Here is a 20460-nt window from a genome sequence, read left to right as displayed (position 1 = left end):
AAATGGGCCCTTTAAAAACTAAGTTGGACTATCCGGAATTAACACTGTAGATATTTGTAATTCAATTTTTCCAAGTCAAAAAGAAAACTTTTAATCAAAATGAAATTGTGGATATCTTCAAATAATTTGAAGATATTGTTGGTTCTCCATGGCAACGGGAAAGCTTTCTTTAATACAACACTTTGACAATTCAGAATACAGACACAGTGCACTGTACAATGATCATTGGTTTCCCAAAATATGACTCCAATCAGACCCTTGTGTGTGTGTGTGTGTGTGTGTGTGTTTCCCTAGACCTTCTTAGGTCATCATTTCAGTTACACAATCGTTTTCCCATAACCTTTAGCAATCCACATCATTTAGTTGAACAAACATTTCCTGGGAATGTTTACTTCATATCTGGACACGCACACACATACAGCCAATTTCCAAGACATTCTTGCACGTACATGTCGTCACGTGCCAGAAACATTTCCGTCCCAGAGACTAACTATTTTCCCCAACAATATTAGGGGTGGGAACCTCTGGGTACCTCACGATACGATACGATACGCGATACAAAGCTCACGGTAACGATTATCTCACGATATGACAATACTGCGATTATCGATTTATTGGTCAGAAATCAATCTACATAATAAAAATGGATGCGCGTTAATTCTCACATCTTATAAAAGCCTTCAGAGAAGAGTACAAGCTGTTCCAGTTATGAGAGGAACAACTCCATGTTAAAGTGTATGAAATCTATTTAAGTCCTTGTGTTATATAATATAAAAAAATCATAAAAAAAAAACTATGTTAAAAATAATAAATAATGTGTCTAATATTGTTCCTACGTTTAGGGTATTTTGTCTGTTTCAATTATTTGCTTTGCTGCAAGCTTTTATATTCAGCTTTTTTTTTCCATCTTTTTCATTAAAACAGAGTGAACTTAAGTTCCAAACATCTTTTTGTGACAACCATCTGCAGATAAACATTAGAACTGATAATAAACATGTTGGAAACAGAGTTTTATGTGTTGTTACTATTAAATAGTCGGGTACATTTCCATGATCTGATGATATGATATGATTAAATATTTGCTTGTCACGATACAATATTGCCTGATACTAAACAATATATCGTCGCAATATCAATAATTATAAATTTCACCTTTACAAGTATACATTTTTGACAGTGTGACGATACATTTTTTTGCTTCTACAACAGATTGTGATTTTGTTTAGTTCTTCAATTATCTAAATAAAAAACTAACCAGAACCTGAAAAGTGCAACTTTTAGCTAAAAATCATTGAGTAGTGAGGTAGTTTAACAAGGTCTGATGGTGCGTTCACTGACACCTAGTGACCGGGAGTTTACGTGCTATGCCTATGTTAGGAACATTAAATATTTTTGTTTTTTACTTTTTTTTTTTTTGGGATTAATGCGATAATCATGCGGTGAAATATTGCAATACATTTTTTACACCCTTACTATTAAACCACTAGGGGTGTAAAGATTAATCGATCTAGATTGATTGATTGTTTGATCAATGATTTAGTCAAATTCATAGCCATTTTGCCTTCAGGGTTTGTTTTTTTTATATCCCCCTAAAACTAGGTTATGACCGTTTCCATCCACAACAACCCTGCTAGCATGAAGCTAACGGCCTGCAGCCGAGAGAGAGATAAAGAAGAATAAGTCAGCAGTATGGAAGCATTTTGGCTTCCAGAGAAAAGAAGGATAAGAAGAATGAGCAAATGCTCTTTGCAGATAATCTGTGGCCAGATAAAATATACGGGAAACACGACTATTTTAGCTGAAACGGTATTGATCCCCACGCTAACGTTAGCATTGCAGAAGACACCACAGCAAGCTAACTTTTTCCCTCTAAAGCTAAACAACAATTCAAACAGAGCTAAGGAGAAAACTCACGTGTAATGACATGAGGCCTTTCAGTGTCGTGGAAAATTACAGTTTTCAAAAATCTTCTCCGTACTTTGGAGTCAATATACTCCATTCCCTGAGTGCAAACAGCCACTTCAGTGAAACTAGCATTCCAAACCTTTACCATCAAGTCAAAAGGTTGTTTTTCAAAGAATGTTTTCCAATAAAATTCTCAAAATCTGTCAATATTGTGTTTTTATTCTTTGATGTGAAAAAAAAAACAGATAGTGCTAAATGGGTTCAAAATATTGTCTGATATCAATCCAATGCCTCGAAATCAAATCGGCAAAATATTGAATCGTTTTTCTGATAATCAATATTGTATTGGAATGAAACATGTGATTTACATCGCTATAAACAACAGCAACCAGCACCTGCTGATCCAGCACAAGTAAAACAGTGGAAAAACGTGTCATTAAATCCAAAGACTCCTGGACATTTCCAGCTAAAAACAGCTGTAGAATCCTCAAAAATTGATATTTTTTGGTGAAATTTGTTTTGTATGTAGGTAGCACCTGATACTCTGCTCTCACCTTGTTTTCAAGCCAATACACATAACTCAATTTGAACTGTTTATGATAAAATAAGTCAGGCGAGGATGGAAATATTTGTACTCATGTTCATACAACAATTACTCACTTGTACTGATACTACGGCTGCACGATTATGGCCAAAAATGATCATCAAAATTGTTTATCATATTAGGGGAAAAATCTGTGTTTTTCTTGCACTACTTTTAAACAATGTGTGTACAGTTTATAGTGCAAAATGAAGCTTTCAAATTGAATAATAATAAAAAAAATAATAAAGAAAATATTAACCCAAGCATTTAAAATATAACAAAAACTAACTGAAAAAATACAAATGTAAATATTGCAGACGATCAGGTTAATATAATTGTGGCAACCAAAATTGTGATCACGATTAAAATTTTATTAATTGTGCACCCCTAACAAGTGTTCAAAATTATTGTAGATATCTTTCAATAGAGACAAAACAAAAGTGCAGAATGCACCAAAGGGTTCAAACAGTTATCGTTCCAATTTGGGAATGTCTTGGACCAGGCGTTTTTCCTAAATCTGGGTGGACCTTAAGGGGAGAGACAGTGTGTTTTCATGGGTAATGTTCATGTGACACTTAGCAACAGCAGCTAAAGCAACAATCAATAACGTCAACGACCACAAGCATCGACTCCACAAATATGAGCATTACATCTGAGTGAGGAAGGCTTCTGATTGGCTGTACTCACCAGGGCACAGTAGGTTTCCGGTGGGTCTCCACAGGTGATGTTAGGCGGATCCAGGGTGACCTTCAGGAACTGGGTCATGTCCGCTGCCTCCGGCTGGCAGGCCATGAAGTCCCAGGTCAGGCCTTCGTCGGAGTAAATCTGGGACTTGCACACGTCGTAATGACCCCACGCCGCTGGGTAGTGCTGCATGGCCGCCTGGCAAACAGCGGTCCACAACGCCTGCAGCGTCAGGGCAAAGTTAGGTCTCATGACTGGATGTCTGTCGGCGCCCTCTGAGGAGGAGGATTACACGTCTGGTTCCACTGGGTTCTCTCAGCTGGAGAGAGGAGACATGCCAACACCTGTCAGCTGAGGCCCACGGTTCGCCGTGATCTGATTTATTTTAGATTTCAGTCGATGGTGGACAGGGAGGGTTACTGGTCCATGGAGACGATAAGGGGAGAAGAGTTGGGCAGTAGAAAGGGGGAAGAAGAGGAGTGAGGTATGAAGGAGATAACCCTCTGTCACGCTGAAAGGACGATGAGTGAAAATTCTCCTCAGAATCCCTGGCTGTCAATCATGGTCCTCGTCCTGTGTGATGATCTCCCACTGAAACAGAAAAACAGAGAAAAGGGTTGGAACGATGTAGGATGTTGGTGTTCTTGTTTAATCTCGTGGTTCTCAACCTTTATTTATCAAAATAAAGGTTCCAGAGAGCGGGGACCCCCACTGTAGCTGAAGGTGGTTGAACACAGACATGAACATTGAAGAACAGTCATGTGGAGACAGGGTCATCTATAAGGGGGGATAAAGGGGAGAGATTTTTGGGGTCCATCTATAAAGTCAGCAAAATGATGGTCCATTGTTCTATGAATCTGTGATAACCACATTTAGTTATTCCTCTGAATAATATCCACTGTTATACAGGAAGTTTATTATTATTATAGTCATCTTAAAGATGGAAATCCAATAAAATGTGTTAAAAGTGATAAAAAATGGTGGAAAAGTTGGTAAAATGGGATTTAAAAAAACCCCAAAATTGGTTAAAAGTTGCAAATGAGTGGCCAAAAACAGTGATAAAAAGAGTTCAAAGTGTCAAAATTGGCTTAAAAATTGAACATTTTGTTTAAACTGGCAAAAAAAATGGGCATGAAAAATGATGAATGTGATTAAATTAGAAATGAGCATGAAATACGGTGAGAAGAGGTTAAAAGTTACAATAATAGCTGAAAAGTGGTGGAAAGGGTTTATAAGTGCTGAAAAATGTCTTGAAAGTGGAAAAATGAGCAAAAAGGGCATTGAAATGTGATGTAGAAGTGTCAGAAATGCATTAAAAGGAGCAAAAATATGGCACGAAAAAGTGTACTTGCAGAAAAAGGGTAAAAATAAGCAAAAATGTGCTCAAATTGTATTTCAATGCTACTTCGTGTTTAAATCCAGGATAAACTGTTAACTAGAATAACAAAAATAAATGTTATATTTAAAGAAAAGCAGCAAACGGAGTAATTAATAAAGGAAATAAACATGGTGGTGAAATGGGATTTTAAAAACCATAGAATCTGGTTAAAAGTTGCAAATTAGAGTGGACAAAAATATACAGAAAAAGTGGTAAAAAGGGTTAAAAGTGTCAATATTGGCTTAAAAATGGCAGAAAAAAGTCTGAACAATTGTTTAAACTGGCAAACCCCTGATATAACAATAACACCAGTTGGTAATTCCGGCAGTTTATTTAATTTAATTTTTTAAATAATATGCTAAGGTTTCTTTTGTTCACAATTAAGTGAAAAAGTAGTAACAATGACTTTAAACTGGCAAATAATGGGCATGACAAATCGTGAATGTAGTTAAATTGGCAAAAATAGGCAGAGGTTAAAAGTGACACTAATGGGTTACCATATGTGACATTAGGTGGAAAAGTGGTGGAAAGGGTTTATAAGTGCTGAACATGTCTTGAAATAGAAAAATGTGCAGTAATGTAGCAAAAAACCATTAAAAGGAGCAAAAAAAGTGATGAAAATAGGTTAAAATATGGCAAGTTTGGTGCCTTTCTTTGATTGCAAATCTACACAAAGACAACAAATTGTCAGAAATTTTAAAAATACCCATAATCCAAATGTGTTCATGTAAATGAGCATAGTGAGAATTAAATCACAATATACTGTATAGCACAGATTTATTATGTATTACCTTCTTTGGCCTTCATGTGCAATAGTCATGTTTAAACTTTCATTAGAACACAAATGAAGACGGCTCAAAGCTGCAGCGCAGACATGTGGAAAAGCAAACTTTATGGAAATACAGAGCAAAAATATTTATTGCCTTGACGGAAAATGTTAAATTCACGAAGCAGCCAAGGTCAGGAGCAGCAGAGTGATAAGCAATACCGCGGGAATATTATTAGGAAAGACATTAAATTAGCTGGAAAAATACAGTTTTTCCTATAGTGAGACAACCCTGGTCTTTATAGGAAATACATGGGTTAGATTCAGAGGTGTAAACAGTACTCATATTATATACTACTCAAGTAGAAGTACTGTTACTTCAGTACAAGTGTGTCGTACATAAAATACTCAAGTACAAGTAAAAAGTAGATAAATTAGATAGTACTCAAAGTAAAAGTTACTAGATATTTTCACCCCCCATGTTTATTTTTGGTAATAAATCTTGGTACAGTTCCCTTGCATACAGTAAACATCTCATGTAGAAACTGTAAAATAGTTGTTCTCAAAATTAATTTTCACCAAATTTTGCCAGATCGCTGCACATTTAGGGGTGCATGGCACACTTTCTCACAATGTTGATGTTTTTTCTATTTTCAGGAATAATGTTTGAACTAATGATCTTACTCAATAAGTATGAATACAGTCTATTAATGACCATACTTAGCTTTATATTGTTCTAATTTCTGATATCTGTGAAAGTTGTGCATTATTTAGTTGAGCAATAAAAAAAAGTAGAAAACGTGTGCCACCCTTTACTGATGTTTGGTACAGATGTTCAAAATGTCAACAGGAAGAAGGAAAAATGCGATCTGGCAACATTGGCAACCTTTATCAGAGCGGGGGCCACAAAAATGTGTTTGTTTGATCAGAGGGCCACATGATCAACATTCATGACTCAGCATTTCAAATAATTAGCGATCTGAGCATTAATGCAGTCATTTTGTGTGTTTTTCTCTCATTCTGTGTATGTTTGTTGTTGTCTTGCTCGTTGTGAGGCATTTTGTGCATTTATGTCTTTTGTGTATTTTTCCTGTAAAATGTGTTTTTTGGAGTAATATTGTGTATTTGTGCTGTCTTTTTGCATTTTTTAAAGTCATTTTTATGTATTTCTGTTGTCGTTTTGCTCATTTGTTTATACTGTGGGTTTGCAGAGTCATACTACGTGTTTTTCCTGTGTTTTGTCATTTTCTGTATTTTTGCATATTACTGTTGTCAATTTGTTTATTTTTGTAGTCGTTTCATTTGTTTTTGGAGTATTTTCTGTCTTTTTCTGTCTTTTACTGTATTTTCCTGCAATGTTGGAATTCTTTGTGTTTTTTTAATGTATTCTTGCACTTGTTTTGTCTGTATTTTTTTGTCATTTTGTACATTTACTTTTGGGGGCCGCATTAAATTAGACCGAATGTGGCCCCCGGGTCACCAGTTGCCTATGTCTGACTTATACCATCATGTTGTGAACCACCCTACTGTAAAAAAAAGAGATTAAATATTGCACATCTGTATAAAATAAAAGGTTTGTCAAAATGTACATATAAACACCCACCCTCGACCCAATAAAGTGGCAGGGCGTTGATCAGAAACGACACGGCAAAGAAAATATAGATTATGTTCAAGGGAGCATGAAATAATAATAAATTACTCAGTAATGGTTGGGTGTAGAAATGTAATGAATTACTTAACTTCTTAAAACTAACTTAAGTACAAGTAAAATAATCGATTTAGAAATATAAGGATCAAAAATCAGAATCAGAAGTACTTTATTGATCCCAGGGGGAAATGACCTGCTCAAGAAAGAAAAATCTGCACCTTTTTCTCTTTTTTTCAATAAAAGGCTGTTAATTAAATAAGGATTAAATACACATGCACACATTACAGTCGAAAAAAATAAAAAAGACAAATAATAATAACAATACAAAAATACAATTGTACAAATATAATACAGATATACACAACAATCAGATCACAGTGCTGAACACTTGGCTTTACACCGATCTGATCAGCTATATCAAATCGGCCGATATTTAGCATTTCATGCAATTAACATGATCGGCTGTAATGATGATCAATGATGTCATAGTTGTGATGAAACTTTCTGTAGATTCTCCCACTGCATTGTTTTATCGTCTCATTTACACCGAAAGATGAAAACCTATGAGCGAACGGTGAAAATGTCGATCATCGAGCATCTGCTGTTAGCGCCTGTGTGTGTTTGTATGTGTGTGTGTGTGTGTGTGTGCGCGCGCTTGTTTTGCATTCATACCGGAGAGTTCTGTCCGTGATGGTGACACAGATGGTGGATCTTGTTGGGTTCTTTTTTCGTACTATGGACTTTATATTTTGTTAAGCGCACTGATATGACTTTGTTGTAAATTGCGCTATATAAATAAAGTTGAGAAGTGCACGTGTGTGTGTGTGTGTGTGTGTGTGTGTGTGTGCGCCACCTCCGCTGTGCACCTGTGAATACGGACTATACGCAACAGCAGGTTTTGCGATGCCACAGTCAGGAAATGTGTTTGCTCCTATTGCTAATGCTAATGCTAATGCTAATGCTGATGGAGTCTGCGTCCACAGCTTCATCTCTAACTCTCTTGTAATCTACACAGCTGCTGTTCAGGGACTAAATGAAATGGCATAGGTCATGATACGATACGATATATCCCGATATTACAGAATAAGGCAATTATTGCAATTTTTTTATTATATGACTTAAGAAACAACTAATCTGTCAATGTGTACACCTTCATGAGAACATTATGTATGACATAAAATGTATTTATTTATTTAAACCAACTTTGACTTTAGTGCAGCTTAACTGAGGTATATGCCTAGAACAACAAATAAATGCAGAAAGTTAGTACTTTCTTTTTAGATTTTATTGAAAAAACACAAGCTCTTCAACATGCCCAGGTTTCAGTGAACTTCTTTGTGCAGTTACAATGTCTCCTTCAGTGGAAAAGACTTTCCTGGTTAAATAAACATAAAAAAAAAATAAAAATGAATGCATCTTAAATCGATCCGAAAGTCGCGCGACGTAATATTACGATATATCGCCAAATCAATTTTTTTCAACACCCCTAATCTTCAGACCGTGACTGAAAGATACACACATGAGTCTAACTTCGCTCTGGGGGCTGAAGCTATCTTCACATGGAACTCTGGTTTAATTCAATGGCTGCAAAGTTTATTTTGCCAATCACTAAAAAGGGCATATAGTTTATAATCAATCTGCTCCGGTCTCACACACTCCCTCACTTCACACACTGGTTGAGCGATCAGGGCATTCATTCACAGTTAAAGGGCCACGCACCCACACACACACACCCACACACACACACACCCACATATTCACTGACAACAAATGTTATGTTCAGGTCCTGCATGGAAATTATTCAACTCTTCCACAAACAACCTGAATTCATATGATTGGATTGGTGATCTTTTTTTTTTTTTTTTTAACTCACTAATCAGTGATCGGCTCAAAGATCCTGATTGTGTAAATATATTAAAAAAGTACAAGTGCCCATAAAAGCAACTTCATTACAGTAATGTGAGTACTTGTAATCCATTACTTTCACCTCTGGTTAGATTCCATCACATGCGAACAAAGGAAACATCTTTTCTTTGGGGAAAAATGGGAGCAGAATTTATCCAGATGTGAAAGCGTGAAACAGACACGTGAGCAAGAGTTGTGTGTCAAAGGACAGAGTGAGCACGGAGAGGTGAAGAAATGAAGCTGCTTAAATGTAAAATGTAAGAATGTCAATGAGGGAGATGTCAGCAGGTGAAGGAGCAGCCAATTATCCAGGCACACAGCTCCCTGTTCCCATTAAGAGACATAATATCAGCATGTTAGGAAGGCGTGTGTGTCTGTGTGTGTGTGTGTGTGTGTGTGTGTGTGCAACCGCTCACTCAGGAGCTGTTTGAGTCACAGGTAATGAGAGAACAAGCCTCCATAACAAGCAATAGAGATCAGAAAAAAGCCTGGGTCGTTAGTTCCTCCGTCCTGGACGCAGCAGCCCCTTCCTCTCATTACTCCCTCTGTTAAGAACCCAGAGGAGGAGGACGAGGAGCCGCGGAGAACAGGTGGAGCAGGTGTAATGACCGTGTGCATTCTAAGGATCATTTTCAGCTTCTTCCAAACATCCATCATCAAAGTGTGAGGACATCACAGGAGATGAAACTAAGACATTCCGATAGAAACATGAACAGCACGACGTCAACTCTGCTTTTGACCACAGATATACCGACACCGTCACGGTGAAACGACTTCATAAGGTGTAGGCAAATGGTGGCCCGGGGGCCACGTTTGGCCCTGGGTCTAATTTTATGTGGCCCCTAAAATTAAGGTACAAAATGACAAAACAAGAGCAAGACTACATTAAAAAAACACAAAGAATTACAATATTGCAGGAAAATAAAGTATAAGACAAGAGAAAAACAACAAAAATACTACAAAAACAAACAAAACGACAACAAAAATAAACAAAAGAGAACATTAATACACAAAATTACTCAGAAAAATATAAAAAATTACAGAAAATGACAACAGTACACCAAAAGACAAAAAACACTGCAGTACTCACAAATAAGCAAAATAACAGAAATACACAAAATTACTCAGAAAAATATACAAAATTACAGAAGAAAAACATGAAAAATAACTCTGCAAACCCACAGTACTAACAAACAAGCAAAACAACAATAGCAATACACAAAATTACTCAGAAAATGACAACAAAAAGAACAAAATAAATGCACAAAATGCCTCACAACGAACAAGACAGCAACAAACATACACAGAATGACAGAAAAGCACACAAAATTAGTATAAAAACTCTTTATTCTTTCCTGTATTAATGCTCAGATTGCTCATTATTCTAAATGCTGAGTCATGAATGTTGATCATGTGGCCCTCCGATCAAACAAACACATTTTTGTGGCCCCGCTGTGATAAAAGTGGCCGACCTGTGCTGCAGTACATGATAAAATGAATGAATGGATGAAGTATGTTTATCAGCCTGAATCATACATACTGTACTTTTATGACTTATTTCTTAGATTAGAATGTTAGAAACAGTTTGATCAAGTGATAATACTCAAACAGGTATGAGAAAAACTGACCATTAACCAAAAACTTAACCACTTTTTTTAACCTTCAATAGAAGAATATTCTACAAATGAATACAATAAATTAGAGCAGGGTGAAAAAAAAATAAATCTCAGATTTTTTGAAGAAAAATTCAAGTTTCGATTCGATTTTTTTTTTTTTAATGCACTTAAAAATGACTCAGATATGTTGTCAAAAGTACAACTTTATTGCTGTGATTGTCCTCAAGAGTTAAAATGCATAGAATAATCCCAAAATAAAAAGTAAATGAGTCTCTGTCATTCAACAGTTTCAAGCTTTAAACCAGGTTTAAGAAAAAGTGCAACAGCAACTTCACAGTAGCTTCAATTTTCTGATTAAATCAATTTTTTGCCCAGTACTACAATAAATTAAAGAAATATATTAGAAGACTAAAAAAAACCTTCATAAATCCAATAAAAACAAAAAAAAATGTTGTGGGACTAGATTAAAACAAAAAACATCCAATTAATTCATCTAAATTATTGGCCTAATAATATTTTGGTGTATGATAATCAATGAAAACAATAACTGAGCTTAACTAAATGGTGTTTATTATTTCCATCACTGAGTGCTAACATAATGTGTAATATGAATACAAAATATTATGATTGCATTGTTCACAAGTCACTAACTTAGATTAAACTAAGATATATTCATGCTTTTCTGGATTTTTTTTTTAACTTTCAAAAAAAATAATGTGTTTTTGTGTATTAAAATAAAAAAAAAAAACACAGAACATTCCAGAGAAGTGGCCACAACTACCTCTGGTTCTCCTGTTTCTTGTGTTGTGCATCAGTATTATGGGTATACTGGGAACTCGTGAAATGAGAAAGGTTCCGCTCTGTTTGGAGTGGACTGTGTTTTTTTTTTTTTGTCACAAAACACAATTAAAACATTGAAAACTGAGCCCTATTCTTTTTTTTTATTGATATTGAACCAATATCTAATATCAATATCAAGTTGGGACACACTTAATTATTAATAACACAAATATTATAAAAAAAGTCTAAAAAAACAACAATGAAACAATACTGCTGACACTACATTTCTTCTTCTTCGTCTAAACCAGCAAAAAGGCCACAACTGTCAACCAAGATATTTGTGATTTCATCTTCTCCACAGACAATCTGAATTTAGCAGAGACTCTTTTTCATTCCTCATGAACAAAGGTGAAAACTGTCTTTATCCTCGTCATGTTTAGAAAGTAAAAGTCAAATGCCAAAATGATGCAGAAATACAAGGAAGGAGCTCCAAAGCGTCCATGATGAGGTCAAAGGTGGAACTTTCTGTGAACCCACATGATGTAGGACACACGATGTGAACCCAGAGAGACGTTCTACTGTTCCTACATCTAAGAAGGAATGACTGGAGTTGTGGAACAAAGTTCTCCAACGATGAAACATGAGTCAACTCCCATAAAAGGAAGAGAAGGTGAAAAAACTGGCTTCATTACTATTTTTTTAACAGTTTCAGCCAATTTTTGCTCATTTTTACCCTTTTTCTGCAACTCCACCAAACTTGCCATATTTGAACCTATTTTCATCACTTTTTCTTGCTATAATTTGCTCCTTTTAATGCATTTTTGCTACATTACTCCCATTTCTCACACTCCTCCATCACATTTTAATGTCTTTTCTGCACATTTTTTCCACATTAGATATGACATTTTCAGCACTTATAAACCCTCTCAACCACTTTTCCACCTAACGTCACATACTGTATGTTGACCCATTATTTAACCTCTTTTTACCATATTTAATGCTTTTTTTTTTGCCAATTTAACCACATTTACCATTTATCATGCCCATTATTTGCCAGTTTAAACTAATTCCTCCTACTTAATAAATACATTACCCCACCCCCCAGTTCTGCCACTTTTGACCCAAAATTGACACTTTTAGCTTTTTAACTATTTCATGCTTATTTTTGGCCAATTTAACCACATTCACGATTTCTCACACCCCCATTATTTCCCAGTTCCAACTAATTGTTCCAATATTGACACTTTGAACTTTTTAGTCCATTTTTGGCCACTCTAATGTGTAACTTTGGAACAATTTCTGTGGTTTTTAAAATCTCATTTCACCACCTCTTCCAACATTTTTGGTCCCTTTAATCCCATTTTATTTCTGATTAAAACCAGGATTTCCATCTTTTAGATCAGTGGTTCCCAATATTTTTTGTCCCGTGTACCCCCATTTGCTTTTTTGTCAAATCACGTGTACCCCCTCTTTATATCATAAGTACCATCTCCATAACTTCATATGCTTTTTCGTTTGTGGAACAGCGGGCTCTTCTAAACCCCTAGATGTGTCTTGAACATAGTTTACCTGAGGCTTAATTTACAAATTTAAAACAATGAGTGGAAATTATGTTTTTAAAAATACAATGCAACGTTTATGTAATTACTTCAATGGTAAATAAATATGTCTCCTTTGTAAAATGTAGCTAATTATTATTGTCTACTATTGTTAGAAATGTGATAAAACGGCCTCTACAGCAGAAAATAATCCTGTTTCAATAAATTACAAGAAAATAATATAATTTATTGAGCGATGGTATCGTTAATATGTGGTGAATTTGTCAAAAAAATATAAACATAAAAATAAAAAAGCCAAAAAAGGAACTAGGACCATTTCCCGATTCTTTTTATATTAATTGATTAAATCTTTCCAAGTACCCCCTGCAATGTGCTCCTGTACCCCTAGGGGTACACGTACCCCTGTTTGGGAATCGCTGTTTTAGATGACTATAATAATAATAAACTTCCTGGATAATAGTGGATATTATTCAGATGAATAAATAAATGTGGTTATCACAGATTAATAAACAATAGATCATCATTTTGCTGACTTTATGGATGGACCCCAAAAATCTCTCCCCTTTATCCCCCCTTATAGATGACCCTGTCTCCACATGACTGTTCTTCAATGTTCATGTCTGTGTTCAACCACCTTCAACTACAGTGGGGGTCCTCGCTGTCTGGGCTGAAACGGTTGAAAACCACTGATTTAAGGAACAAGTTCACTGCACTTGATGTTGGATACAATAATCAGAAGAAACATACCTACTGTACATTGGTTTTGAAAGTATTTTTGTTTAAACTAGACTAAAACTGAAACTATAATGTGTTACTGTTAAAGTTGTTTGCTGCTGCCTTTCTTGGATATGAGGTCGAGCTTAAAGAGATTGTTCAGTTAAACAGAACTTCCAGTTTAAGTCTAGCTTAACTTTTTTAAAAAAGGGAAATAAACATGGAGTTGTCTTATTTTTTCAAGATCTTGTAGAAGTGTTGAAATTCCTTTAACTTGGCATGTTTTCGGCATTAAATGTGGAACTCTTCTGGAGTGGCACGTGTTTTTTGTCCCTGAAACCCAAAACAGAGAGTATTTGAGCCTAGATTTAGGTTAAATTGAAGAGAAGTGGTCTTTTTTGGGCCACTATTATTCCTCATAGAAACCACATACAGTACGGTAGTAGAGCAGCTGGTGAGGAGTGTCAGACTCTGCCTTTTCTGCTGCTGCTAGCGAGCCTTTTATATTTAAACCACATGAATGTTTCACGAGGTGCGGTGGGAGTGGGATGGAGATGTTTGCTTGGTGCACCCAAACATCCAGCCGCCCGCTCACCTTTCTGTGAGGCTGAGAAACATCAGCCTCTCTCCTGTCTCTGAGACGCACCCGAGCGTGTCCACACTAACCATAAACCACTAGGGAACCGTTACACGCACGTCCCCAGAGCCACTTACAGGAAGCCACTTGTAAATCATGCATATCATCAAATAAAGTGATGAAGAAAGGGGTTTTTTTCCCTCTACAGGGGGTTTTCCAGCTTTTGCACTTTTGAAGGTTGGGACTTATTTGTGGAAGTTTTTGCTCGTGATTTACTATAGTTTTAGTTCAGCAAAGCCCCCAGTGTTTATTTCCCTTTGCTTTCCTATTTCCATCCCATTGATTGCTGTATTATTTGTTGACCACTGCTTTGTGCACACTCAGCACTTTCTGTGGCTGCAAGCTGTGAGGTGTCAACATTATCAACAGCTCCACACTCGCTTTCACTTGTTTGCTAAAGTATGAGAGGAACATGCATTTTTTTTCTGCTAATAATGCTGTCAGAGCCTCAATGCTACAAAGTTCCTGAGTGATGGCCCCCTAGGGGGCAGTATGCACACTACATGGTTTAGTTCATGTGTAGGTACGAATAAAAAGAGCTCATCTGCAGTACGTCTAAAGCTACACTGAGGCTATGATGAGGGTTCAGGATTACAGGGTCATAGTGAGTGAAAACTGAAGCAGTGAATAGTTTAAGTTGATTTACCAAATGCATGAAAATATTTAATTAGACACAGCAGAGATTGGAAACTTTTATCAACAGGGCCACTAAAATCAGAGCATTAACACAGGAAACGATGAAGGGTTTCTGTTGTTATTTTGTATTTATTTCTCTAACTTTCCGTGTTTTTGTTGGCGTCTTGTTTTTTTTTTGTTTTTTTGTTTATATAAAAAAACTTGTGGGTTTTCGAAGTCATTTATTGTGTTTTTAGTGTTGTTTTGTGTGATTTTGTTTATAAGAGTCTTTTTGTGCATTTTTGAAGTCATTTTGTTCAATGTTCTCTAATTTTGTGAGTTTCTGTTGTCACTGTGTGTTTTTGCAGTCGTTTTGCCATTTTTTCTTTAATTTTCTCAGGTTTTGTTGTCACTGTGTGTTTTTGTAGTCATTTTGCAATGTTTTCTATAATTGTGTGTGTTTCTGGTTTCGTTTTATGTATTTTTTGTATATTTATCAATGACTTTTGCATAGTTGTAGTCATCTTGTGTGATTTTGAAATAAATTTCTGTATTTTTGCTGTTTTGTGTATTTTTTGTCATTTTGTGAGTTTTTCTGTAATATTCTGTGTTTCTGGATTCATTTAGTGTATTTATGACATTGTTTTGTATACTTTTTTACTTATTTTAATAAAAGTTGCAGTCATTGTTTATCAGTAAATTTGTGTATTTTTGCTGTTTAGTGTTTTTTCCTGTCATTCTGAATGTTTTTGGAGTCATTTTGTGCAGTTAGGTTGGGGGCCGCATGTGGCCCCTGGGCCAATAGTTACCTGTGTCTGACTTACAGAATGTGTGTTCTCATTTGAAATCAAACTAGACTGTGTGTGAGTCTAAAAGTGTAATAATTGTTAATTTCACACATTCAGCCATTTTCCTTCCATGTTCCCAGTTATTCAGTCTCCACCTGCTCTGCACGTACACGTACACGACTGCCTCAGTAAAGGATTAAACAAGCACACAGACCAGAGAGGGCGTGACACAAAGGCATCAAAAACATAAAGTTGGAACCTGGAGCGAGAAGAAGCAGCTTTTCTCCTCCTTCCTTTTTAGGATCACTATTAATTTTCTCACTAAAAACCTGCCAATAGGACCTCATGAATGAAACTCACATGGAATTCACTACCAGAGGTCAAAGAAATGGACTCACGTTACTGTATTTGAGTTGCTTTTATGGAATTTATTATATTTCTACACCCAACCGCTACTGAGAAAATTATTATATTTTTGTTTTAAAATGAGCAACAGACATTGTGAAATTACAAAAAAATTAAATGACCAAACATCACTGCGTCACATCTTAGCCGACCAATCAGATTCAACATAAAGCACCAACACACCAAAACAGCATTGAATGGAGGTTATTTCCTCAGTTTTTGAGGTCATAAATGTATCTATACTTAGAGCCTGATCCTTTTATTATTTTGAATTGAATTTATTGGTGTAATTTCATTTTTAAATGAATTGTACATTTTGACAAACCTTTTATTTTATACAGATGCCTTTGTGGAAAATAAATGAGGTTCCAATTGTGCAAGATTTCACAATTTCCTTTTCACGTTTCTACATGAGAAGTTTACTGTATGCAAGATTTATTACCAACAATCATTTAATTGAGCTACTTTTTACTTGTACTTGAGTATTTACCGTATGACTTACTTGTACTTGTATTTGTGTATGACTTCAATCAATGAACTGTACTGTAGGATACATCATTTTACACCTCTGTTCACTCTGCAGATTGAGAAATTTAGAAACCTAGAAGTTTCCTTCCTGATCAAAGGGAACTTGTGGAAAAATGAGTATAAAGTGTGAGGTGAGGGTCCTCCTATCTGAAGGCATGCTGCAGACCCTCACTCCTCCATCACGTCCCCCACTCCCACCCTGCCCACCCCCCTCCTGCACTACGCTCTGCACTTCTGACAGGGGCGACTGTGGCAGTGCAGCTGAGCACCCTCGGGCGTCGGTTACACCACTGGCACACACGCAGCCACCCGATGAGACAGTGAGTCAAGATATCACACATCTGCTGCCCCCCACCTCCCCAATGCCCACCCTCATCCTCTCTCTGTGACACGGGAGCACCTCCTCATGCATTATTGAAGACACTTTTCCTAAAAGGCTGCTTGCTGCACATTATTCTGCTGTAGCATGGTGACATGTCGGAATGCTCCAGATGTCCACTTAAGCTCCAAAGAATGTATTCACGCAGGTCGCTCATGGAACCTGATCATAGGGAAGACTCAGGCTGAGACATTAGTGAGGGCAGCATCCATAAAAATACTAATATTCATTCAATATTCAATCATTAGGATTGTTTTATAGCAGACCAACAGCTTCTTATCCAACGGAATGCAATGGTAGAAAATCAGTGTTGTAGATTCTAACTTTAAGGCTGGAGTCACAAACAGTTCAAATACTGCATAATCATCTCAGATTACTCAAACTCAGATGATCCCCAACTCAGGGTATGGTACCCCCAGGCTGTACGTCAGCACATTTCAGTGTCCCCTTTTCCCTAAAACAGTAAATCCTTTCAGCATCATGCAGGGAAACATGGATTAGCCTCTCAAACAGATGTTTCTCAGTGGCAGCTTATATACTGATGTCAGTACAACTTTAATACAAAACATAAAATAGAATTAGAAAACAACATAACAATGTGACTATAGAACCTCGACAGTGGAAAACTCAAAGAAATAAGTCCCTGATGGGACACGTTCCACATTTTGGGAATCACTGCAGGCTCAAAAGTGCAAACCAGGGAGGAAATCAAAGTCACGCACAACAAGATCCTGATCGTGCACGATTTTGTGATCAATGTCACAAGGGGGCGCCACTGATGGACGCAATCAAACACACTTAAGTTGGAGATTTAAGAACAAGTTAAAGTTTGTTTTTCTGTGCTTAGATTTGACAATTAAAAGTCACGCTGCAGTGGTAAAACATTCTCAGGTTTTTAAACTTCACCCCATGAGGCCTGCGGTGGCTCCAAAGCGCGTCATTTACGCACAAAAGGTAAACTTTGAAAATAACAACTTACGTCTCGTGGTCGCCTCTCTTTCATGGACGATGTGCTCAAAGTATCCTCGCGCTTTATTACCGCCGTTCAACAAGTTCCGAGGCGCGGAGTGAGACCATGAATGAAGAATGAAGCTCTTTAAGACGCGCTCCGGAGCGAGAACGTGATGAGTGCGCACGTCCGTCTCACAGGAATCGCTGCGCGCACCATCTCTGAATCTGAGAGTGTCGTTCCAATCAGGAGGGGGGGTGGAGGGGAGGGGGTTACCTGACACTTATAGTTCACACTAATGACTGATGGCTGTCCTGGTCAGCTCAGCACTGCATCTGAGGAGGAGAAGGAAAAGGAGGCAGCGGGGGCTAAAGTGTCCATCATCATCCTCTCCATCACGGTGTGAGTGTCAGGCACTGCGGGAGGAGGAAACTTTCACCTGCCGGGCTTCCTTTCCTTTCCTTTCCTTCCTTTCTTTCTCCTGACGCACGTCCCCGCGCTGATCAGCCACTCAGCGACTAGTCCGCGTGCGTCCAACAATATCCACCAGCGTCCGCGTGTCTCCCCGCGCTCCCGTTCCTCCGGAAAGATAAACGGAGGCTGTGCGCCACACTCTGCTCAGCTTTCCCACCCCTACCCCTCCGCCCCTGTCTCTCTTTCACACACACACACACACACACACACACACACACACACACACACACACACACACCCACGCACACACACACCTGTGTTATCCCCCCCCCCTCCACCACTCCCCCTCCTCCACAGACACAGACCGAACGGGTTCATCGGGACCCGCGGAAATCCACCGGGGAAGAAGATCGGCCCTGGTTCAACTTCTTATGGTTCATCCAACACTTCAGATTATTAATGTGTCTTTATTTTTATTGCATGTGGTCAAAATTCACACTAAATGAAATGCATTTTTATTATTATTATTATTATTATTATTATTATTATTATTATTATTATTATTATTATTATTATTATTATTATTTATTTATTTATGTATTGTTATTTATTTATTTTTATTTTTTACCAAATACAGTATTACATTTTATTACAGGCTGTTTGTGTTCCTTTTAAGTTGAGCTTGTTGTAAGTTTCTAAACTAAAAATATAATGAACATTTTATGAAATGTGCAAATGTTGAATATTAACATTACAAAAAAAAAAGAAGATTAATGATTATTATAGACTATTGGACAGATTCATTTATAGAGTTAAAGCGCTGACACGTGGTGCCTCTAACAAAATATCCAATAATGTTAATGTTTAAAATAATAATAATAATAATAATAATAATAATAATAATAATAATAATAATAATAATAATAATAATAATAATTCATATCTCGAAGCAGGTGAAACTCCCATAGTGGCCCCCGCACTCTCACGCCCTCGTGTTTTCTCACCCTGTGCGTAAAGGACAGGTCATGGTACCTCATGGCGCACTAAATAAAACTATCAAACGAAGGTCTATTTTATGCATATGTATTAATTAATTTCAACCTTAATAGGCTTTGTTTTCGTGCACCTCACCGCATGGAACTACTCCATCCAAACAGAGTAGCAGATAAAATAATTGACCCTGATAAAAAAAATAATAATAAAAAAGTGTGCCCATGGGGTCGCACGTGCGTATTACCCTCTTTACGCACGTACATCGCGTTGAATGAAGGTATGAAAAGACGGTGTAAAAAGCTTGCATTTGTTCTCCTAACACTCATCTGTCTCACTTGCTCTAATGACGACGCACATTCCGTACACCCACCCACCCAGTGCGCGGCGCAGCTTCCAAACTTTACGCGCCCCGACCTCCACTTGGAGACGAACGGAACGAAAGCAGATCGGCTCAGCTCAGACTCTCACCTGTTTCTGCTCCTTCACTCCACCCACAGCAGCCCGACTGTAGCCTGTTGCAGCCACGGAAATCCAGCTTTTAATCGGGACATTTTTTTTTTTCCTGCAGGAGTCGCGGGGACGAGATGAAGCTGGTTTCCGCCGCTCCCGGGGAATGGAGGAGAGGAGAGCTCCCGGTGGCACGGCGCGTCACTGAGCACCAGCCACACACACATTCACACTCACACACACCCAGGTGGAGATTTACCAACAGTCCTGCCAAGTCAGAGGTGAAGTGAGGGCTGGAAAAGGTTCAGAAGACGGTGAGACCAAAAAGGAGGATCTGATCTGATCTGATCACTCTCAGCACAACTTTGCCTCTGTGCTGGAACCATGCAGTGTGGAACAAACCTTCCTCTGAATTCCTTACAACAGGGGTTCTCAACCTTGGGGTCAGGAGCCCATTTGGGGTCACAAGACACTGAAAGGGGGTCACCAGCAGATGCCTTCAAGAAACAAAGAATATGTATTTGTGAACAATTTGAGCCCATTTTTGCTTTTTATTAATTTTTACCCCTTTTTCTGCAACTACACCAAACTGGACATATTTTAACATATTTTCATCACTTTTTGTTGCCATATCTTTGCTCCTTTTATTGCATTTTTGCAACATTTTAAGCACTTATAATCCTTTTCCACCACTTTGCCATCTAATGTCACAGATGTTGACCCAATATTGTCACTTTTAACCTCTTTTCACCATAGCCTATGCTTAT

The 20460-nt window shown here is 37.4% G+C and overlaps 1 protein-coding gene across 6 annotated transcripts in view; it reads right to left on the bottom strand.

The window, feature by feature from the left end:
• ntng1a (netrin g1a) overlaps nucleotides 1-20053 on the bottom strand; it is a 183985-nt gene extending 163932 nt beyond the window's left edge. For 5 of the 6 annotated variants that reach the window (XM_028434938.1, XM_028434943.1, XM_028434941.1 and 2 more), the window contains exons 1-2: nucleotides 17870-18410; nucleotides 3176-3763 (exon numbers count right to left, since the gene is read on the bottom strand). In XM_028434938.1, the coding sequence (XP_028290739.1) occupies nucleotides 3176-3424 (249 nt within the window). In that variant the 5' untranslated portion in view covers nucleotides 3425-3763; nucleotides 17870-18410. Of the gene's footprint in view, nucleotides 1-3175; nucleotides 3764-17869; nucleotides 18411-19714 lie in introns of those variants that run through there. The other variant, XM_028434940.1, reaches the window with a different exon arrangement.
• Nucleotides 20054-20460: the final 407 nt, after the last annotated feature.

The sequence above is a fragment of the Gouania willdenowi genome, chromosome 20 (genome assembly GCF_900634775.1).
Source record: "Gouania willdenowi chromosome 20, fGouWil2.1, whole genome shotgun sequence".
Taxonomy (NCBI): Eukaryota; Metazoa; Chordata; class Actinopteri; order Blenniiformes; family Gobiesocidae; genus Gouania; species Gouania willdenowi.
The sequence above is the reverse complement of the archived record's forward strand: the minus strand, read 5'-3'. Positions and strand labels throughout refer to the sequence as shown.